Genomic DNA, 23,219 nt, shown 5'->3' on the forward strand with positions numbered 1-23,219 from the left:
TAACTGATAGTCGTCGTAGCGGCTGCGGGTGTCGAAGCAATGCGAGATTAGTGACTGAGTGTCCAGGATGGGGATGACGAGTGGCGAAATGAACCAACACGAGAATAGATAACCAGGCAGACAGACAGACAGAACTAACTAAAATGCCCCTCTCCCATGAGGAAAGGCAATAAATAGAGCTGCAACTGTTCAAATCTGAGTATGTCCACAATTTATAATTTGCGCACTTTAAGCAGTTCGGTTAGTAGAGAACCTAAATAACTTGTTCAACGTCTAGATTTCCGTAGCGGATAAATAGTTCGAGGCTAATGGACGACCAGTACTGAGTATATATATCATATAATCCGGTTCAGTTTCGGCTGAGCTAGTTTATCTCAAGTGTCACCTGATTCAAAATTGAACGTTGGATTGGCAATATTTGTATAAATAAATATTATCGGTATTATAATCATGTTCAGGTATTACAGACTGGCTAGTAAGAACCAAATAATTTTAGCAGATAGTTTTCGTTTTTCCGCTCTAAATCAAAATATTTCTCTTCTTTTTTTTTTGGAAAAGCTGTCGCTAGTACAATGTATTTCATTCCGAGCAGTTAATGCTCCCTTGATGAGAAAGGAGCGTCGGTAGAGCTGAACCCTTCGTCGGCTGATTTAAAGTTCTGCCACCATTTTGCGTAGCTCGTTTTACATCCTTTTTTTTCTAAAGGGATTGAATAGTACAATTAGTACAAACAGCTGAACATTAATAGGGCGAGGCCTATCTCAGGGAGGCCGAAGTGGGTCTGAGCTTCAATAATGGGTCTTCCCACCACTTCGACACCACTAAGCAGTAGAACTCTCGATTCCTTTGTAAATTTCGCTGAAAACCAGCCCGGATCGTGCTTATTAGTACTAGGAGGTAGTCGTAGGGGATGACCGGATACGCCACCGGGTCATTAGGCCGGGGTGACGGTAGTGGCTTCTCCACTTCGCCAGGCAGGCTAATTCCTGGCCGAAAAAGGTTGTTGCTCCTTTTTCCATTCTGAAAATCCAACCTATAAGCATGGTTCTTAGTTCTCAAAAGTCTTGTTATTCCAACGTTCATAATGAATAGATGTGATACAGACATTACTTGGTGCGGCTTCTAACGACCGCTTTTTGTCTGCTGCTGTGGTATCTTTCGTTATACACCTCGCTCTGATATGGTCAACGGCCAGGTACTCTGCCAGGGAACCTTCCTGTCGTGCATAGAACACACCAATCCGAAGAGGATTTTCCGATTCTATATAGATAGTATGGGGACTGCTCTTATCCAGTCAACTTTGAAAAAGTCACAAGAAAGACAATGTCTTCACTCTTGATACTGTTAAGCCACACCTGGATCTCCAGATTGACATTTGTAGTGTCGCTCCTGGCCGTTGAAGAAAATGCTTGGCCACTTTTTCCTTTACTCCTTAACCAAAGCGTCTCCGGCATCGTTTGGATCAATCCATATCTTTTGCCTTTTCTTTTGTCTTTTAGGTTCCAAAGGATGGTTTCTGCCGGTGCCAACACCGCCTGAGTGCTACCAATTCTATACTTCTAACGTTCGTTAAAAGCCTAAGGGCACTGTGTGTTTCTTATATAATGCTTCGATAGTTGGAAAAAATGTCAGAATGGCGGCCCCATACAAACTAATTGATCCGGCCATTAATACAAGCAACCTTTTTCCTGATCCGCGGACGTTAGGCAAGACCCTGCTAAATCCTCTTTTTGCTACCGCACTTCTAATATAGGTTGCGCTTCTCATGTTTAGGTTCAGGTGTAACCCCAGACATTTGACCATTGTTCTTTTTATCTGTACCGGCTCTCCTTTCATTTTGTCTACTTTATGGCGGCGCATTCTTGTTTTCTATCAGAAGTATCACCTCGGAGTTCGCTAAATTTCAGCCTCTTATCCAATCAATTACCTCCGTCAACCTGTTTCGCTCGATTTTCTAAATTCCGTACTGTAATCGTCACCGCAAGGTCATCAGCGTAAGCTATTACGTCCAGTCCAAGAGGAAAGTCAGGTAACCGTACGTTGCCGTCGTACGCCAAATTCCACAGTAGAGTACCCTTAACTTACCCTTCATGGTCATAGGAAACTAAGATCTTAGATGGATCACCATTGAGTTGTTTATGTAAAGTGATATTAGACGAATGATACAATGAAGAACATCTTTATCTGGAGAGTATTCACTTCAAATTTCTATTATTATTATACACCTTGCCGATAAATGCGGTCAGCGTTTTAAGAAACTGTATTAACTGTTCGGGAGCAGTCTCCCCTGTCGCACAGTCTGGCTTTGGTAATAAGTTCAGATCCTTTTGCAAAGGCTCCCAACAGGCAGACCAGTCGATATACCCCCTTGGGGTACCCGAATCTCTTCCTCTTTTTTTCCACGGCTTAGAAGAAGAGCCGTCGTTCATAATACTTATAGCAAAATCCGTGACAATTTGTGAGATGCTTTGAATAAGGAGGAGCTTTATCTGCCTTTATATGTTGTTCTCTTGCTGCCAAAAAGTATATATACAAAATAGAATAACGACCTAGGCGTTTGGGCCAGCGGTCTTCTTTAGTCTAAGGCACCCCGGCAACTGCTTACGTCGAAGAAGACCACCTTTAGAGCATTTTCCAAATAATCGCGTGAAGTACATTTCAGGGAGGCATGCACAATAAAAATTGATTTTATTTGTAATTATCAATACGGTTATCATATATCGCTAAAAGAAAAGCTAAATCTTTAACTAAGCTCATCTGGCTTATTAGATTAATAGGATTATCACTTCCTTGAAACACGATCGCTAGCCTGAACTTCGTCAGAACATGTGCAATGAAAAAAAGGATGTGCTTATACACATTTTTTCTATAGCAGAATCAGCTGATCTATTACTTTGGCAAGTTGAGCATGACAAGCTCGTCATACGCTACTGCGGACAGAGCTGATTTTTATTTTGAAACTCTCCTTTAAAATTGGCTAAATATAATAGGCTTTTAGTTGAGAAAAAGGCAAATCGTTTTGTTGACAAAATTTGCTTTTTTTTCTGACTAAAAGTCGATTTCCTCTCTGATTATAGACTTTCGTTTGACTCTATTAAATATTTTTTGTCAGTCCCCTATATTTGTTGACTTGAATTATTTTTTTCAGATAAATGTCTTACAATTTACTCGTTTTACGTGTGGGAGTTCTTAGTCCTATATCTCACATGGATTGAATCAGTCGGTTTTAGTCTTTCCATCACTCTTTGAGTAGGAGCACGCACATCACTATTTGGAAGTAAAGATTCGTATGAGACGAACGAATGTATTTGCCCTCAATGCAAATATTGTATCATCGACATTTTAAAGTACCACAAAAAGAATATGTTATATCTACAAATTTAAGTTTTATTTTCCTTTTTATATGAAACAGTAGTTAATAAATTATCGCTGCTATTATTCGCTTACGATACGTTACATAAGAAATATATCTAAGATACAAGAAATTGTGAGCTGGCAATTAGGAAGGCAGCTAAACTGCTTCTGATAGGTTTGGCCATCGACTGATTGTCTCATCGCACATCTATGCGCTGCGTACATCCATGTATGTAGCACTCGGTTCATCGCGCCATGTCAAATATATAGCTGGAATGTAATCCCCCTAGTTGCTGTTGATCGTCACCCTTAAACTGAACAAACTCTTGACTTTGAAGTATACAAATCTCTACCCTAAAGTTATTTGCAGACGTAAACATTTAATATCCCTAAAATTTCTAGCTTTGTGAAGATCCCGTTAAACAAAACCATTATGAAATAACTTTTCACTCTCTATTTAGTCTGCAAAAACTTGAATCATAGTTCCATTTGAACGATGAAATTATTCCAGTCATTTTAGACTAAAAAGTAACTGACAATAAACTGTAACTGGTTGATAAGTAACGGAGTGCACTGGCAAGAACAAAATCCAACTTACTCTTTCTTTGTACTTCGCTCAAAAATTGTTGTAGCACAATACATACAATAACTAGCAATGCAATACGTAGCACAACTTAAGTTTTAATATCTGCAGTTTTCAATAACTTGCCACCGCAGAAACACTCTTTTCGGAATGTTTGCTGCCACGACATATTCCATTCAGTTTCAAATGATCACTGAGGAAAAAAGTCGAGCGCTAGGATAGAATTAGACGCTTATGACAACACCCTGGAATCGAGCGGACGTGTCATAATAAAACGAAAAAGTTTCACAACATTATCGAAATATCATATTTTAAATTGCTGGCCACATGTTAGATCATTATTTATGGTCAGGGAAGCAGGTGTTTAATATTTTGTGCATTCTCCTGAAAACACATCGTTCCTTATACACAAGTAGAAGTGCCAACTGCTCATTTGGCTTCCTTAACTTGTAAATGCAATACAATACAGATGTATTGTCCACAGAGATTGCAGTTATTATTTCGTACATATATATACCAAATGTTTACTCCGTGCCGTTTCAGTGACTACTCGAAAATGAAATTAAATTTTCCTTGTAAACACCTGCTAACGGAGTCACTAATAAAGGAGGCGACCTATTTTTATATAGGCTATCCAGATTGTATCTAAACCTGGAAGGCAGATTGAATGGAATAGCCAAAAGGGTCTACACTGCTTATAACACCGCCAATTTAGGCATTCGTAAACAATCGCAACTTTAAGCAATAAGACGTTTTCGAACATACAAATTTTCTCTCACACCATACTTCACACTATAAAAGATCAGCCACAACTGTCCTCCGACGACTATTACGATGATTGCAACACACACACAGGTCGACCAGTGGGTTGAGGTTGTTACTCTTTCAACATCTATAATTATAAAACGTTCCGTTCCAAAAATGCTCGCTTTTCCACACGCATTTCATTGAAATTGACAGATTGCTTTGCTAATACTGTTATAGACAATCTGACTTTGCTACGCACAAATAAATTTGACTCAAATCAAAAACGAAAACACAAAAAATAGTATATCCTCTCTGAATTTGTGTGGCGTTCGATTGTTGCGCTTCATGCCACCAGCGGCTGCCTTCGACAGACTTTCCAAAATTTCGGCAAGAGTCCTTCTGCACTCAACCTGGAATGAAAATGACGCATATAATAAAGCAATAACCGATTTATTTCAGTCTGTTTTGTATTTATATACGCTTGTCATATTTTTTCATTGCTTTTGTAACAGCTCAAATTCTCCAATCTCATTGTCGGTTGTTGACCGCCAGTTGTCCCATGAGAAAATAGCTCCCAATCGAATACGACTTTAAAACGTGCCGCAGTCACGTTAATTACGTCACTGTTTATCTCTGCTTTGTTCAACGCTTCTCTAGACAATAACGCGCTGTGACAGCTTCATTTAAATTTTGCGTTTGTGTTACAATAAATCAATGATTCGATTGTCTTGCAAAAGAACCTGTCACCTTAAGAATGCAATTAACTACAATTTGTATGTATAGTAGTTATCGATTTATAAATACAGAACACAGCAGCTAAATTGAGACTTTTTCCTGTTTTGTTTATATAACTGTAATGAAATCAAAACAGTTTTATTTTAGGAAAGAAAATTCTAAGGGTGACATTCTTGACAGTCATGCTTGTTTAATATAATCGTCTATCGTTAATATAGCTTTAATTTAGAACTTAAACCACTAGATAGTTATTATTAAATACTCTTCCTATATAATTTTTTGATAGTCATCCTGCATCAAGAAATATGGATTAGTATAAATTAGTTAAAGCGTCCCTCAAATACGCCACAAAAACATCGAAAAATTCTAGCGAAATTCAATTTTACGCTGATAGCAAGTCAGAAATCTCAAAGGCTCAAAATAGCCAAAAACTCAAAAAAGGTTGTGTGCAAAAAATTTCAGACTAGTCACTGGAGCTTATCCGGGCAATTAACCTGATAAATCATATTTTCCGTTTCCAAATAACCATTAGTCACGATTACGAGAATTCGGATGTATCAAAAACTGCCTTTCAAACCATTCGAATGCATTTTTGAGCCCCTTCCAATCCGCAGTTCATTTTCCGAAGTATTACATTGATTTTTTAGAAGCCGCATGGAAACCGGCAACATGTGTCGATATTATTTGATTTCGGGCAAAAGGGTTTTTGAGTGTTCGTCCATCGCAAAAATATTGGGTAATAATTAATTTTCGTTTAAATTTATATATATATATATATATATATATATATATTATTAGTTTTTAAGTATGGTCTAATTATATTTTGGTTTTACAAAAAAAAACAGGCTTTCCTGTAATACTAATAATGGCGGATCAACGCATGACTTTTAGGCCAAATAGTTCGCCAAAGTGTTAATTTAGGTGCCGTATTCTGTATATATATATTTTATTTTCAACGTCTTAGGTCCATTTCATTATATATATATATATAATATGTACATCCACAGATAAACATAAAATCTTCTTGTGTGATTAGATACTTGAAAAACATTTTTCAAATGTCTGTTTGTTGTTCGCGTTCAACACTGCACAAAGACGCACCCTCAGAACAAACTAATTTTCAAACGTAACTAGCTCGAATCCGTAACATAGTAATTTTTTTTCAATAAGCAAACACAAAAGTATCTTTTGGTATCTCTCCAGTAAAATATGGTTCCTTATACTTTTACTCTTCCGTCTGCTCATCCTGTTTGCTCGAGGCATAAACGCATAAGGGACGGAATCGTAGCGAGAACAGCGCCGTCTAGAACAAATGAAATTGTGGTGCCTGGCAACCTCTGCTCGCCTGTCATATGAATACACTTCATGCTGCTCAATAGTTCGACTTTTATAGAACAACAGAGGAAATGACCAGAACAATCAATCCTCCATGAACCCAGTATATGACGCTGCTGTGTAGTTTTTCTACGACCAATATCTTTGTCACAATATTATCCTTTTCTTTACATGTTGGGAGGCTGATAAAATATTATATAAAACAGAGAGTAAATCCGCAGCACCAATAGTACTAAAAATACCAATAAACGGATACTTCTTAGAATACCTTTTTAGTATTGTATTATCAGGTCGTTTATTCTGAAACTCGACATAATGCGAAGTTTTCTGCAAGTTTACTTGTTTTATAGAAATATGCTATAACTTTCGGCCACTCCACGGGTGTCTGACGAGAGGAAGTTTTAAGTCTAGAAAGGCAATCCTAACATCACGTTAGGTTTAAGTCGTTTTTCTAACAGTAAATTGGCGTTATTTTAGAGAAAAAAAAGTCATGAGCAATAAACTAGCGAGTATGGTGAGTGCTGAAAGGCCCCCTACTATAATTCTTATATTCTTTCCACAGTGAGTATTCCCATGAAATAGCAATGGTTTACCTCTATTTGCTCAATACGGAATTCTTTTTACCATCATTTTCTCTAGCTGTTGACAATACACTTCAGCCATAATTGATGAACCAGGACCCATGAAGCTAAGGTGAATAACACCTGCATTAGCCTATTAAACAGACACCATAAATTTCTATAGCTGTGCATTTGCTTTAGGATGATGTCCTGCCGGTTTAGCTGCATCCATTTACTGATGTGACGATTAATGTAAAGGATTCACTTCCCACAATTCGGTATAGCAACAGACTGCTGTTTCAACGTGCGAGCAAAGAGAAGTATGTGCTTATGTGTCTGTCTTTAATCCTCCCTTTGTTTGGCCCAAGTGAACAAGTAGATAATTTTTGCATACGTCAAACGTGGGTGCTAACACCTGTGCACCTCAACATGGGTTGGCTTTCGCCACAGCTTTCAACTCTTCACACCGTTAATCATCTTCTCAGTGGTTTTTTACTATAGTCATTTCCGAACTCGGAATTCCTTCTCGGAATTCTTCATACGAAGAATACGAAGAATACGAAGAACGGTTCATGGTGTCTCTAGGAGTAGAAGCTTTATAGAACAATACTTTATACAATGTTTATACGGAGAACTATCTCCGCCGCTGTAGTTTCAGGATGGAGATCTGACTTTCTATGACTGACTACAAGTTAAAAGCTCAACTATAAGAAGTATCGTGAAATTATCTCGAACCGTTATAAAATAACGTCAAATTGGTAATATGAGATGAATGTCTGTCACGTTTCATACTTGACGCCTAATCGCTATGCGTACTTTGTTTCGTTTAGCACCTCAACGAGCCGCACTTCTGAAAGCTCAACGATTCCTGAAAATAGTCGAATTCCCGCTTGCATAGAAGCTTCGCAACCTCTATAAGCTTACTTGCATGAATTAGTGCTTAAATAGGGAGAATTTAGTTGACGGAATCTATCGAAGAAACATAGTCGTCTAATGATTTATTCTGCGTCATATATTATGGGGTTGCATAGAAAAGTGGCCGGTAGCAGAACTGTCTTCATTTTAAAGACAGCCGTTTAATTAATTCGAGCTTTTTGCCCATTTGCTATGATGACACTTTATACTTTTTAGTTGTTTTGTATATTTTATATGTATCTGATTGCGTATGTATTCGTATTTGAATGTGCGTGTGTGTATTTTTAAATAGTAACGTGCATCGACGTGATTTGTATGTGAGTAATCATGATGACTGTGCAGTTTGTAACGCCTGTTATTGTCGTTAACAATAGACTCGGATGTCGGAAATAAACGAATTTGGATAATTCAATTTGCTTTTTATTCCAGCATAAAAAATACTCGAAGCACTAATGGAAAATCAAAATACTCGTATATAATGTTGAAAAATCTAAATAGAATAGGCAAAACGAACTGCATCATTTGCCAGCATGACGACGAAATGGATGTGATTGGTGCAAGTTACCAAAAATTTGTCACTAGCAATAAGTTTGGCAATAATGATGACGAACGATCAATTCATCATCTTTGTGTGTGTGTGTATGTGAAAATATCTCAACAAGTAAAAGCGCAGCACGTATATATATGTATATGAATCATTGGTGGTTACAGCGGCATCATAAGATGGTTGAGAAGAGGATCTTGTTAATCAGTACCGAAATATTTTTGTCCGAAGTGATTGGGTGCCACAGGATGAATCTCAGTCGTGAGTATGGTCAGCTGTGGGAAAGCTTTCGTGACGCAACGAACGGCTGCAAAAAAGGAAGAAAAAAAGATAGCGCACTTCGATCACATAAAAATTTAATGACAAGTGAACAAATTAAACTTGAACAAAGAATAAGTCAATTAACGGAACGGTCAAGTAACTGTTGAGTCGGAAAAGATTTATTACTATAGTAAACTTTGCTTCATATCAACTAGATGGTTTGTCGACGACTTAAAAATGACATACACACAATGAGCCTATAATACGGTTCTCACAATAGAGACTGATTGATCGAAATTAACGATTTGGTATTCTCTTTGATCCATGATTTGTGAAAAACGCCACGTCATCATTTTCATTTCAAATTAAAATATGCTGATAATTTCTTATTGGTAATATCGCAGGGCTTACACTATCACACTGATTCTAGATCGAGCCTAAAGAAGAATAAATAGACCATGTGTTTGGTATACAGAAGAACCACTAAAGTTAAACACTTATATTATCGCCAAAACCATCGTGGATAAGAGCCAAGAAAAAGGTAATCGAATGAATAACAGAATTCAACTATTAAAGACATTTAGGTGTCAACTATTATAGTACTGCATTGTGAAAACGAATGTGAAGTCAATTGCCGATACGCTACATAATACATGACGATATACCTATATAGTTATTGATTACCTTTGGGCGTACAGAAGAGATTGAGCAAAATTATGTTATCAGGCTGTACTCCATGCTCAAGAAGTACCTTGGTCGCTTTAATAATTGTATTCCCCGTCGACATTATGGGATACATTAAAAGGACTCGCCTCCTGGCTATATCCTCTGGGAACTTAGCATAGACCACCTGCGTATTCAAGGTTGAGTGACAACTCGCTTTCATTAACCACTACAGGACTAGCCGCCGAATTTAGTACCTTAGCTTATTTATTTCTGGCGAATCTTAGGAAGTAACAGATGTGTCTGTCAATCAAGCTAAATATTCATGCCCTTGTCCTCCGTAATTGATATAAACTATTAAAACTTGCACCGAAGCTTCCTGTCGAAATAAAAGAATCAGACACGTAATCGTCTTTTCTGAAAACATGTCTGTCGGATTGAATGAAAGATTTCTTATCTTGGCTTACACTCCAAATGGCACGGAGGATGTTGGGCGTACGCAGATTACAACGAGAACCTTGATATCGAAGCACTCGTTGAATTAAACAAGTGCGCTAGGTCTGACTAACCTTAGCTTCGTGTGTATCTTCGTTACTCTGTATAAGAATCTTTCCAATCCGGATACTTCGACAACAATCTCTCAGCCCCTTCTCCATCGCTTCACCCGATCGGACAATGGATACTCCGCATCCTCCCTTGACGAAGCGCAAACCCTCGTAGGGTGCCCCTGACAATGACAAGCGAGCAATTATATAGTTCAACCTATCAAATAGGCAAAAGTATCGCACATATGACTTTGGCTAGGCCACGCGCATGACCCAAAGCGTTTTAAGGACTTTCTGAAACACACTACTTCATAAGCTATTTGGTTGCAAACTAAATGATCAAGTAGCGCTTTAACGTAAAGCTAGAATTATGTAAACCTTCTTCACGGTTGGAAAGTCCCAGAAATCCATATGGTAATATACATTGCGATCTTGTGCCAGTAAGTTTATGATTTGTCGGCTCGAAGTTCATGTCCTTAAGCCTAAAGAAGAAAATTCGATAAACCATGTAGCCAGCGTCACACTTACTATGACAGTCACCAAAATTCAGTTAGGTGCCTACTTCCATTTTCAAACCTGTATACCCATGCATATAGAACTACATTTATTTTCAAGTATATTGTACTTCAAAGAAACAAATATAGAGAAGCTTCCACCAGTTTGAGGAACTCACCAATAGGGGTAATAACCGTTTGTGGAGTGTACGGAAAATGATTTAATCCCTCTTCCACAACCATCCGTATCTGTAAGTATGACACTGTAATAATTCTATACATACCCACATGCTGACAATTATCTGGACATTATTCTTTGTAATTTATGACATATTCATACCCATATGATAACAGCTCTTATAGTATAAATTATTTCAATGGTATTTCAATAAATGGCCGGTTCTGGTAACTGACTGAACTAGAATTGCGCATATTACTAATTGTCGGAATTTTATTTACGATTAAATAATAATGAAGGTGCTCATGAACGCGACGAACAGTCACACTCAAGAAGTCCAGAAGCACGGAGCGACTCCCTGTTTCGACCTTGGTAGATGAAGGCCAACTTCACGATCACAGACCTATTTATAGCGGCATAATGAATCATGATATATTTCATTTTGTGTTTCAGTCTTAGTCCATGTACACAAAATTGTTTCTTCTTTGAATGGTCCGCACTGAATGCTCTCTATCGTCGTGCACCGCGCAACTTGAAATTTTCATGATCTTAATTACATTTATTTACGTTAATTTCGCCGAATAAGTAAAGTTCAAACTGCACAAGCTATAGAGTAGTAATCAGCGAATATTCAATTACTAAATTACAAACGTCAGAGCAGACTTAACTTTTTACCTACCAGCCTATCTGCGTAGAAGACAAAATCTCCGCGAGAAGTATTTCTGAAATTATAAACAATACACACCTGTCAAACGAAGTAGTTCAAAGTCTATTTTTTTTTGTTTTTGTCAATGTTATTCGAGTGCTCCGGTTACACAAAAAATAAACGATGTGTTGAAGGACTTCGAAATAACTCACATATACCGAACATGCATCATACAACTGGACGTTTTTGCAGGAGCTAAAAGTTTACTTTTTCTATATTAACATCAGGAGCTAAAAGTTTACTTTTTCTATATTAACATGTCTGTAACAGGTTTTTCCCTGATACTTGTTTATTTATTAAGATGCGAATCAGTTTACTGGTTGTTTCTAACCGTATAATTAGACTACGCAACAGTTTTGTTGCCTTCCAACTTCGGGTCATTGAGCACTACGGCAAGTATGAATCGTACGAACAAATTAACGTACAAATATCACTAGAACCAATAAACGATCTTTATAAATTATTCGCAGTAACACTTTTGCCACGCCTTTTCACGCTTATTAGAAGTAAAACGGTACTGCTTTTTAGACCACTTAAAGAGTAGTTGCGAACGGACCGTTATGGCAAACACAGCATTTGGGCACTAAGTCAGCTTTGCCGGAACTAAATGTGGCGCCTACAAACTGTTACCAACATGGGCCTCTCACAAATTAGTTAAAAATCGCAACATATTTAGCAATATGCTTTTCACAATTTTCTACCTTGTGCCATGCGTTCCCTATTGGTACAGAGATCAGCAGTGCACAAATCTAATTTTGTACAACTTTTTCACTTATTTAGGTAACAAAGTTTTATGAGGCGGTGAAATCGTATAAGGAACCGATTATGAAGAAGCGACAAAATACAGATTCCTTTTTCTATAAAATTGAGTACCACAAACTTTGACTCGGCGATAATATCTATGTCGATTTATGAAAAACTCTTACCCATTTTCAGTATTAACCGACGGGTAACAAAGTAAACTACGTTGACTTATATATATATATATATATATATATGATACAGGTATCACTATACTTTGAGAAATTAACAATCTTTCGCCACTTAAGATTAATAATATTCTCTGTGGCGCAGTGTATATTTCGCACACGCCGCCCCTAAACGCCATCAATCACTTTACAGTAGAAATCAGCAATGCCTAAAGTACAAAACAGGGGAATTGATGGTTTTTAGAAACTCAACATGCCTATATAACCTGTTTTAACAGGTATATGGAATATTTCTAAAGCAACACAACAAAGTACATTCAAATTGGCCCGTTAACTCATAACGCAAACGTTATGTTCACAGTCGGTCAGTCAAATTGGGTTCATAATCGCTTTGCAATTTTATTCTATCATCTGCTTTGGAAAGCATTCAGTTCAGCCATTGTTGCTTAAATGCGTGTTGTATAGTCATCCTGATCATCAGCAGTAAAGGCTATCATCATCCACCTATAATAACAGCTGACGGTGATAGCTGATCAGCGCGCCACAACAATAACGTGCAAAAAAAAAAACAGATCTTACAGCAATGGCTTACTAAGGCACTACTAAAAGAATAGGGCTCCAGGAAACATAACTGACGGGGAAATATACAAACGCAACAAAAATAATGATTAAGTCGCAGTGTATCACAGAGCACACAGATATAATGTACCTTTCTGCTCTAAAAAACTTTTAATGTGACTCATTTTGCTTTTTCTTAACAACCTAGTTTATAGGTGATTTAGGAACTACTAGAAGTCTATGTTCATTCGAGATTTAATCAATACGGTCCGATATAATGACATTACATCAAGAATCAGCTTTGAACCATTACCTATGGGTTATGAAGCCTTACTTTTCTCGGATAATGGTTTGCAGCTCCCGCGTTTGATTAGTGATGGGAATAAGTTTGACATTTCTAGACATCAGGACATCTTCTTTGCCCTCGTCATCATGTGGCGCAGATACGGCTTCTTGAGGTACGACGTCCGGTTTGGCTTCGACAGCTGGCATCTTCACTGTACGTTGCATACACGTGTCAATTACGTTTCTACGATAACACAGAGTAAGCGGTCTTCTCCAATGATACCGACCAACGTTAACATATCCAATCTTTTATGTTGTCTACTTTTGTATAGTTCTTCTTGATTCGATTCAAAAAAAGCGTGAAGGTTTTCTGTGACTGGTGCGAATTTTACTTTGGCTATTTAGAACAAGAATCGTTCTTTGGTTCGCGTTGTGCAACTTAACCAGCCCGAGCTGTTGGAACGGCGGTTAACTACTACAGCTAACACCGTGACATCATCGTGGCCCACTGATCTACCAGCACTATCCAAACAAGTACTGCTGCTGCTGCTGCTGCTGCTGAGTATTGTCGGCCCATTCCCTTTCTCCCGCACTCTCTGCTCCGCTGTTTGTGGACGAATGGCTGTCACCCACCACCAGTGCCTACTGCCTGTTGCCTGCGCTCACTCTACGAATAAAGCCGCGAGACAGTCGAACAGATAGACAGTCAGACGAGGGGGTAGGCTACAACCTAAAAATCAGTGCGGTACTAAATACAGACCCAGGGCACGGAGAAATTTCCAAGGTAAACGAACCTACCATTAGCAAGGGCCATGGGTGGTAGGTGTTTGCAGGAAATATCTTTTATATTTTGCTAGAGCTCTACCAGAGGGCGCAGCAGGATAAATCGTTGCACAATAGAAACGAATTTCGAGGCTACATACATCATCGTCTATATATACTATATATGCATATAGGGACATTGGGGCACTTGGTGATGAGGTAATCTGGGTTCAATACACATAGGTGCAGATTCATTAGCACGCGCGTATATCCTTTACACTGCTGGAAGCGTCCGCCAGGGGTTCGTACTGGGAGTAGAACTCGAAAACATTTTAATATACATGTATAATATTACATAAACTCATACGACATACATTTTTGTGGATAACCTGATAATCAACAACAAATGCTAACTATAGTGGCTTTATTTCACTTTTGTTATAAGAAATGCTAACATATAGTATTGAAAAAGGGTAATTATATTAATCTAATAGTACCGCTCCATTAATATATATCCGAATGTTAAACGGCAAGATTGTACGCACGAATGTGAGTTTTGGCGCACATTGAGGCGAAACACCTAATTTAGTAACTGCAAAAGCAACGAGACCCTACAATAAACACAATCGTTAGAGTTTATTTTTAGTAGACACTTACCTAAAAAGCTCTACTTTATTATATTCTTTTAGATGACATACCAGTTTGGGAAAAAAAATCATGTGCATGTTATAAACATTTCACGTTTACCTTACGCAGCAGAGACTAAAGGCCATTTCATGAGAGTGTAGTTTTGTTTTTTTGCAGACATCAAAATCACAGTTCGTTTTCTCTACTCAAGAGGTCTATTAGAATTTCCGACCGGGCGCTGCGCCGCTATAGGCCGAGAATCACCGTTTTAGATACCCCGCATATTTTTCTAAAGTTCATCCATTAACAATTTCTAAAATTACCGATATGTTTAACCCTGAGTTGGGGAGTCGGGAATCTTTACACGGTAGAAGCAGTGCACGTTAGACGGGTATATTTATCTAAATATTTTTATTAAATTTAAATAAATCGCAATCATAGTAGTGCCAGCTGCAGCGATAATAAAAAGCTTCGTGGATATAAAATCTTCAAGTACTTTGGTAGTAAGTTTACATTTGAGAGGCGGCCACCTAACTGTACCTAGGATTCTAGAACCTTTTTTACACTCATACGTATTAGGCATTTGCGCAGTGCACTAACGAACAACGTAAGAATAGCAAACGCGATTCTTATACCGATAGAAGATGGATCTTATCAATACAGACCCAGCTATTTGCAACATGAGCATAGCAAAATATATTTACCATATAGAAGTAACTCAGACGCAGTGAACCACATATAAATATGATCTGCCAAACTTAAACTACTTACATTATGCCACAGAAGTATAGCGACTCTCAAAAGTATTTAGTTACCTTGTTACTTTAGCTGAATGCGTTAAAATGTAGAGGATCAAAACTAAAACTGAGCTTCTCGAATTAACAACAATTTAACGTTACGATTGTGTAAAATGATTGAGCCAAAAAGAATACTTGCTTAGGGGAAACGGCGTAATAAAAAAAAAACAAAACAAGCATTTGTCCAACCGCCAAAAAGTCCATTAGGAAATTTACTTAGTATGATACAATGGTTCTACAGAAATATCAGAAAGATCATTCGATTTTTGTAATACGCAACTCAAATAGCCATAAAAAAAATTTCCGGACATTAATGATTTAATTATGTGATAAAGTTGAATAATTTCGCTGAATATACGACGATCATTTTTAGGAATGTAATTCGGTAATTTAGGACAATCATTAAATCGACAAACTAGCTAGAAGTCGACCACTTCAAGTGTAGACAACGATTGTTACGAGAAGTTGAACAGTGACCATCCTGAAGAGCGCTGGATAGCTAGCAAGAAACAGCGGAAATGTCTCGTGTGCGAGCAGGGCACGGAACTTTATTCATTTTCCAAATCTTTTTCTTTATTCAAAGATAATGAGTCGCATAAAGTTGAAGTTCGCAACTCTGCACAAAAACATGCCCCTGCAGTCAAGTCGAAAGAACTTGTTCTGGTGTGTAATCGTAAACTCTACTTTCGATTTCTGACATTTACCGAGAACAGTGAACTTGAATACCGAGCTATCGCGCTTATGGCGTTTCTTACCAACGACGCAGCAATCCATAGAGTACTCAGCTTAGCTCAATTTCTGCTGATTTCCTCGGCTGCAAGCTGTTCATCTTGCACGTCAAAGCTCGAAGTGGTTCTTCGTTTCGATATCTGATCAAGATTCTCTTTGAGTACTAAGGGCTAATTTTGAACCAGTTAGCCACCTTCCCGATAACGGCTAGCACCCATATCATAGCAAATGGGATCGTTTTATCGTGCCTAAAGAACGGTCTTTTGATAAAGGTACGCGCACGCAATTTTGCAGTGTCATTAGTATGTGGCGCAAACTCAAAACCCATTTCTTGGTAGCAAGGACCGAGTTGCCCATCTTACCAAAGGCGCTTTGCCCCGCAACAACGAGACTCTCGCGTTGCAAATTACAATCAATATTTCTGCAAGTGGACGAATACTTCTTAAATACGGTGCAAGCAACGTGTGTTTGTTTCAGTTGCTAAACTGCTACCCAGTTTACTACTTTATTAATTTATGGATAAAATCTAACGTTCATTGTTAACTATGCAGGAGTAATTTGACAATTTCATTCCACACACTCAAAATAGCCAGTCGAATAGAACGTGATGGCACCAATGCTCCTGTATCAACGATGTCTAACGAGGCCTAAGAGGCGCAAACAGACAAATACTCCAAAGGGTCGTCTAAAAAGAAACCTCTCAAAACTCAACACATTCACCGTTGTCACCCTCGCGATCCTTTCCTTTCGGTTCTCCTATTTGTTTTATACCACCCCAGCTGTTGTTCAGGTACATTATTTATCGACTGGCGAGAAAATAGCTTGTCTTTTTGTTGGTCTATCTATCCACAAAACAAACGAGATTTCTATATTCTTATGAAAAGATTCGGTGTGTAGTATTGACGGCTGAGCCTATACGCTGGTTTACAACTAGTGGATCTAAGAAACAACACACTTACTACAGTATATTTTATATCCCTTTTCCTATACAACTAGTGTGAATAAGAACCGCATTTTTTTTTTCAAAATTTGAAATGCTTTTTCCTTTCCTCAATGGAATTAATAGAAATATATTAATTAAATCATATCTGGCCTAAAAAGCTTATAAGGCTTTTAGATTCTATCTCGATAACTTAATACTGTCTCACATTGGTAGAAATGCAGATTTAATTTCTTCGACAGCTAAGGTACATCATTAGTCAGGTGAATGCAGAGGGTAACTTCAGCGTTGAAAAGGTGGTAGTGGATGTTCTCATGTCGAAAAAAGACCGCGCTTCTGTGCCTGATCACGACGGTTCACGAGTACTTCGCTTTCGCACCTCCGGGGGGTTGGAGGACGAGGACGACGATGACGAGGAGGAGGGTAATTATTTGGTGGGGTGAGGAGAGAAGGAAAAATACCCTCGCTTTAAGCTACCACCGTTTGCCGTCGCGGTCGTCTATCGGTGAATGTAACCTGTTTGTCTGCCTGTGCAACTCCTTTCTTGCGTCGGCCATTAAGATTCGTCATCCAGTCCCTAATCTGGTGCGGTGATCCTCACAGATGGGGTATGTTCGGTTGTCTGTCCGTCTGTCTGTCTTGTTAATGCCTACAGGAGAATCAGTTTACTCTTTCCTACAATAACGTCATTGGTTGGTTTCCGCTCTCCCGGTTTGCTGCTGCTGCTTCTTCTGGGTTAAACAATTTAAGAGAGAAATAACATCGTCGCAGAATCGTAACGTACCGTGCAATAACCCGGCGAAAACAACAGAAGAGTGAGTGACTGAGCGTCAACACTTAACTTCCTGCGTGAAATGATTTCGACATTTGTCCCTTTTCCACGCACCTAAGAACTCCACGTTACCACGAATGCGAGTCGTTCGTTGGTTTCTTCCTTCAAAGAAATGTAGGCGTGCTAGAGAACCAATTGGCAATCAGGTGGACGTCGAGTTGCATGGCGACGCACTTCCGAGTGTCGTCTAGGCATCTAATATATAATAAACGAATAATGTATTTCTCAACCTGAGTTACCCCGGGGATTTTTTTGTTTTGTAAGACATCGAAATCATAAAGAGATCTGTTCTTTTCACAAACTACGAATTTATCACTAAAGATGTTTGTTTTTTTTACTATGAATTTGACGGAATAGAAAATCATAGAAATGAATCTAGATTGTGCTATCCGATCAGATGAACAACAACATACGTTTTTCACAGAAAGTGAGTTGGTAGGAAAACGTTAGGATGTCGGATGCGTTTCCTGACCTCATATAAAGCTCAAAGACGATATGAAGCATTTTTAAATTATAGTAGCTTCCAATTGCGTAATGCCTAGTATAATAGCGTAAGCATTAGGAACACCGAAAAAGGGAGAATCCGGGACCGTAGCTAGTGGTAACATATCTGCCTACAGAATGAGTTTTCCGCAGAACGCAGCAGCAAACAACGTTCCATTGTGTGTGTATGGGTGCCTCAGTTATTTTCTGTTGATCAGTTGATTGCCTTCGGCTGTGATGATGATCCCGAAAACTAGAAAATCGGTAATAAGTGTAATATGTATTATTTGAATCCAATAGCAAAGTCGTACTTTAATCAGTGAATATCCAGAGAGATTACGAATTCAACCATTATTAGTACATTGTTAGCAATCCTAGAAAGCAGTTAATTATATGGAAGACGAAATGGACTGCTTAATCATATCAACTAAATGTGAATTCTCTGTTTTAGATTTTATATTGGATAAGCAAGAATTAAAGTTACGACCCGGAGTGCCATCATGTAACTGGGTTCCATGCCTTCGCGGCAAAGTCCTAAAGGCCCAAAAGATCACCGGCCATGACAACACTTCTATTGCCACATCTTTTTTCCTCAATGCATGGATATTTTATTCAAAATATCCGTGACGGAAGGATGAGAAGGATCTAGGTGGAGCAGTTCATAATAGAAGCCAACTGCAGAATTGGCCTACAGCCGAGCCTTGAGTAGAGAAACAGTGAAGCCTCTCGCCATGGCGGAAGTCTCGACGATGGTCGCACTGGTGTTCACTACAATCGGAGTGGTGCTAGCTGTAGCCGTTTATCTCTGCAAGAAGATTCAGCGCGTCAAACGGGCTAGGTACTGAACAGAACTGAACTCATCTGAAGCTAAGGCAAAGCTACGAATGTCATAGAGGAGCATAGTATACAAGTCAGAAGAGTAAAATGCGATTATCGAAAAAAAAAATAGCCGGCCCTCTAGCTAGCTAACTTGTCGGACACCAATAAGGGTACATCACATAGGTTACGTCAACACATAACAACGATAACAGCAATAAGTATTGTAAGGATTTCCGAAATCCATCACGTAGTTAAAATTTTGTCTTTTCACAGGTTGCCTCTAATCACATTTTCATAACAGGTCAATTACATATAAGCACTTTTCATTGTGAGCTAATGTGAGAGTCCTTTTGGTACAAATGTTGGTTGGGTAGCGTCGTTCGCAATACCAGTAGATAGCTTGCAATATTATTTGCATATAGCTTAACTTCCCTGCACCTCCTTTCTCCTTTTGGTGATCTGATAAATATTTTGCCTATATCACAGGCAAGATGTGTAATAATAGTGATAATAGTAATGGTAACTATTAATCTAATAACTATCTTTTTAAGTAACTATCTATTAAGAGCATCTGAAGTGGTTAGCCAAGATCGATCTTTCTGAGTGATTATTCTAGAAAGGGAGAGGAGGGTTTTTGCCGGCAATGTTTCTATCTTAATGGTTATGACTATTGAAGCACTAGTCACTTTTTCTAAATATCCGCTTTTTCCTACAGACGTCACGGCTGGAAGTACTCCCGGGTTCCAACGGCTCAAGGAACATGCGGCTCTACGTTAACAGGTGGCCAGTTGCAAGGATCAGGTAGCAGTGCTCCTTCAGGCGGCGGAACCAGTGTAGACGACGGAATAACAAATGGAACCATAGGGAGTAGTCTCGTTGGTTTTCAGCCGGGCCCTCAGTCTGAGACGGACTGCCTCGTCAGAGCCTCTTCGTCCGATGATGACGAATCAGAGACCTCCAATGACCAGCCCGCCACCATTCAGGTACACGTCGACAGCTATGTATGCAGCAGTTATGTAGAAAATCAGCCAATGCAAAAAATTAATAGAATAGATTTCAACGAATACCAAGCAAGGAATAAAAGCCTGTACTAAAGCCAGAAAACTATGGAAAGTATAAAGCTATGAATGCGGCAGGATCATTGCGAGTCGAGTGCCTTCTTTATTCATCCCTTAAATTCTGAATTGTCTCTCTTGCATATCATTGTTATAATTCCCGCATAGATGTCACGGATTTTTTTTCATAGGTGGAGACTGAAATGGTGAATAAAACGACTGTGGCCCCCAAGTCTGGGCGAAAGTTCGTCGAACAGGAGACGGACGAAGAACTTCTGCAGTGACCACCAGATGTAGCAGCAGAATCAGAGTTAATAGAGTGTTGTTGAAAATGGCACCGATGTACTACGTTGAAAACTCGAATGATGAAAAGTGTGTAGCTATAGCGAATTAAATAGAAGAGCATAGTATCAGCACAATGATCGTCATTACACTGATGATTGCATCAACTGACTAAACAGGTGATGTAATCTTAGCACTCTTGACTGGCGAGCGGTCGTTTAAATGTAAAGGCATCCAAGTAATATCTTTAGATATCTAATGCAGAAAAGGCTTTTTTCAAACAATCACTTTCTAAGAGCTTTTAAGTTGACCACGGACCACAAGCATCTACACATCGCAACGGTCAAATGGCTACCAGCCATTGCGGCAGAGTATACACGTAAAAATCCCACGTGGCCCAAAAAGTTCTTTGTTTCAATACGTGACTGTTTTACCTTCCATCAAACAAAGCAAAGCCTAATCTAAATACTGATCCATTCAGACTAAGTTCTAATACTAACGAAATTAGGAGATAGTTGAGATCTCAATGTGCATGTGATTCTAATTGGCCAGTGATTGATTAATAAGTCAGAACAAGTAAAAGCAATTTAGACGCCAAAGCAGTAAAAACCAAAGAAATGTTCCAAGCCGGCACGCACACTGTAGAAATAGAATGAAATGGAAATTCTATTAATAGCATTATTTCTTTCTAATAAAGAAGAAATACGTTTGACAGTCTATAGAGTTACCTCAATCGCTATAGAAATGTTAGGAATATCAACTCAATAAAAATAAATGCCCACGTACGAATAATTATCAAACTGTAGAACTTAGGAAGAACAAACACATACAATAGCCTAACTAGTGCGCCGGCGACATTCTGTGATTAATTCTGAGCAAACGTGGTGGTAGAATGTAAAAAGAGTTTCAAGCTAATTTAGTTTTTTAGGGAAAAACAGCTTGAAAACTTCTTTCCATTGTTGTCGCGCTTATAGTCTGGGTCGAGATCTGGTTAAGCCTCCAGAGAAATAATCTTTCCGGATCATAGGAACGGCCGCATCTCGAAATACCGTAATATATACGGTCGAAATAAAAGAGATTGAAACCATACAAAAATTCTGAGTAAATCAAATGCATTTTTAACGCGATGAAAGTTCGATAACATAGAAAACGACGTATGTCCGTTGTTACGTTATATCAATTTACTGATTCAAAAAAATGCCGCGAATGTATCTATGATAATTTTTGAGTAAGTACAGACTTATATTTGCTTCCATTTAAACCAATAAATCAATAAATTTTTCATCAGACCTAACGGTTAACAAACGTTTATTGGTTATTTTGTTCGCTATCGTTAAGTGAATACGCTATACCTGCCACATGATTCATCTTTTGTAATCATCGGTTCTTCAGTAGGCTTAGACAAGCCTTTTGGCAGTCTTTTACTGACTGCCATATTACAACACTTTTCCAACATGTCATTGCCATAGTATAAGGTCAAAAGCACATTCCGATAACTCATAGTGAATAATAATAATATAATATTAGCCTTACTACATGTATATCGAAATGGAGGAAATATGGTCTCGGTCTGGATCGGTCTAACGGAAACAGAATATTCATTTAAGGTCAAACCTTTACGTTTATTATTATAATTCACTATGAGTTATATATTAAGGAAAAACAAAGCGCGATATCTATAGCATCAGGAAAAATGCAGCTAATCATCTGTAATAGATATATTCTAACAACGAAAAGAAAACTAAAATTGATTACTCATCCTTTATTAGTTAAAATGCGCCCTGAACTTGAGCTTGTGTATGGCAGAGTGCAGTTAGTTCTGAAACAGTCTGAAACAGCCGAGGTTGAATTTTCATTGAAAGAATATGTATTAGGGGGAAAAACTTAAAATCCGCGTTGCAGACGGGCGAATAATAGAATAAAACGAACGGAGACCTTACGATAACAAACAATAGGTGATGAAGAAGCGTGCGCTTATGAAAGGATGCTGTAGCCAACAGTTTCCAGAATGACGAGGGTGGTAATACAATTTATGTTTTCCAGTTCATTCGGGTAAAATATTCTTGTTAAATGAACCCAAAATAAGTATAAGAAATAATAAATTAATAATTTTAATACTTAGCAACGCGTCTTTTATATATAATGATATTGTGAGCTAATAGATTACTCTTAAAGGTAAGTTTATTTTATATAACGTTTTGTATTATGACCTATGTGTTATAATAAATCATTACTATGTGAATTGAGAGAAACTGAGAACAACTTATAAAGTATGGTAAACTTTTCATATAGATAGAGAGAACCGTAGTCATCGGTTACATGCATCGATTACTAGCTAAAATAAATTCGTAAGTTTAGTGTGTGCTAGAATATGCAAGGTAAACATTTGGACGAACATCTATCCAAAGTTAAAGAAATGATTTTAGGACGATATTATATTAGAATTCTCTGGCATTGTTTTCATATTTATGTGTGTGTTTGAATATGACTACTATAATCTA

General features: G+C 38.2%; 2 protein-coding genes across 7 annotated transcripts; one reads left to right on the forward strand and one right to left on the reverse strand.

Annotated features, from left to right (window-relative positions):
- Nucleotides 1–3,362: 3,362 nt before the first annotated feature.
- On the reverse strand, nt 3,363–15,013 carry kri (uracil phosphoribosyltransferase krishah). Of its 3 annotated transcripts, XM_022830866.2 has the most exons (8): nt 14,902–15,013; nt 13,442–14,059; nt 11,594–11,636; nt 10,916–10,985; nt 10,267–10,424; nt 9,719–9,884; nt 8,985–9,080; nt 3,363–5,094 (listed from the first exon to the last, which is right to left on the reverse strand). In XM_022830866.2, the coding sequence occupies exons 2-8, from the start codon at nt 13,615–13,617 to the stop codon at nt 5,090–5,092; spliced, it is 714 nt and encodes a 237-aa protein (XP_022686601.1). In that variant the 5' UTR covers nt 13,618–14,059; nt 14,902–15,013; the 3' UTR covers nt 3,363–5,089. The 3 variants fall into 3 exon arrangements, with proteins under 3 accessions (XP_022686601.1, XP_022686600.1, XP_086823863.1); XM_022830865.2 differs by lacking the exon at nt 3,363–5,094 and having other exon boundaries at nt 5,116–9,080; XM_086967737.1 differs by lacking the exon at nt 3,363–5,094 and having other exon boundaries at nt 5,116–9,080; nt 13,442–14,122; nt 14,902–14,993.
- Nucleotides 15,014–17,328: 2,315 nt separating this feature from the next.
- TwdlX (TweedleX) lies at nt 17,329–22,839 on the forward strand. 4 transcript variants are annotated; one of them, XM_086967740.1, is made up of 4 exons: nt 17,329–17,855; nt 19,014–19,400; nt 20,097–20,364; nt 20,628–22,839. In XM_086967740.1, the coding sequence occupies exons 2-4, from the start codon at nt 19,294–19,296 to the stop codon at nt 20,718–20,720; spliced, it is 468 nt and encodes a 155-aa protein (XP_086823866.1). In that variant the 5' UTR covers nt 17,329–17,855; nt 19,014–19,293; the 3' UTR covers nt 20,721–22,839. The 4 variants fall into 4 exon arrangements, with proteins under 4 accessions (XP_086823866.1, XP_022686602.1, XP_086823864.1 ...); XM_022830867.2 differs by lacking the exon at nt 17,329–17,855 and adding an exon at nt 17,899–18,826; XM_086967738.1 differs by lacking the exon at nt 17,329–17,855 and adding an exon at nt 17,899–18,193.
- The last annotated feature ends 380 nt before the right edge of the window (nt 22,840–23,219 follow it).

The sequence above is a fragment of the Varroa jacobsoni genome, unplaced genomic scaffold (assembly GCF_002532875.2).
Source record: "Varroa jacobsoni isolate VJ856 unplaced genomic scaffold, vjacob_1.0 scaffold_295, whole genome shotgun sequence".
Lineage (NCBI taxonomy): Eukaryota > Metazoa > Arthropoda > Arachnida > Mesostigmata > Varroidae > Varroa > Varroa jacobsoni.

Bases quoted from the DNA above. Each gene is read 5' to 3' on its own strand.
- kri (XM_022830865.2), bottom strand. From the start codon at position 13,617: ATGCAACGTACAGTGAAGATGCCAGCTGTCGAAGCCAAACCGGACGTC. The intron at 10,986-11,593 runs GTAGGTAAAAAG...TCATACTTACAG, and splicing joins TCTTCTACGCAGATAGGCTG to ATACGGATGGTTGTGGAAGA. The intron at 9,885-10,266 runs GTTAGTCAGACC...TTGAATACGCAG, and splicing joins AAGATACACACGAAGCTAAG to GTGGTCTATGCTAAGTTCCC.
- TwdlX (XM_086967740.1), top strand. From the start codon at position 19,294: ATGGCGGAAGTCTCGACGATGGTCGCACTGGTGTTCACTACAATCGGA. The intron at 19,401-20,096 runs GTACTGAACAGA...TTTTTCCTACAG, and splicing joins CAGCGCGTCAAACGGGCTAG to ACGTCACGGCTGGAAGTACT. The intron at 20,365-20,627 runs GTACACGTCGAC...TTTTTTTCATAG, and splicing joins ACCAGCCCGCCACCATTCAG to GTGGAGACTGAAATGGTGAA.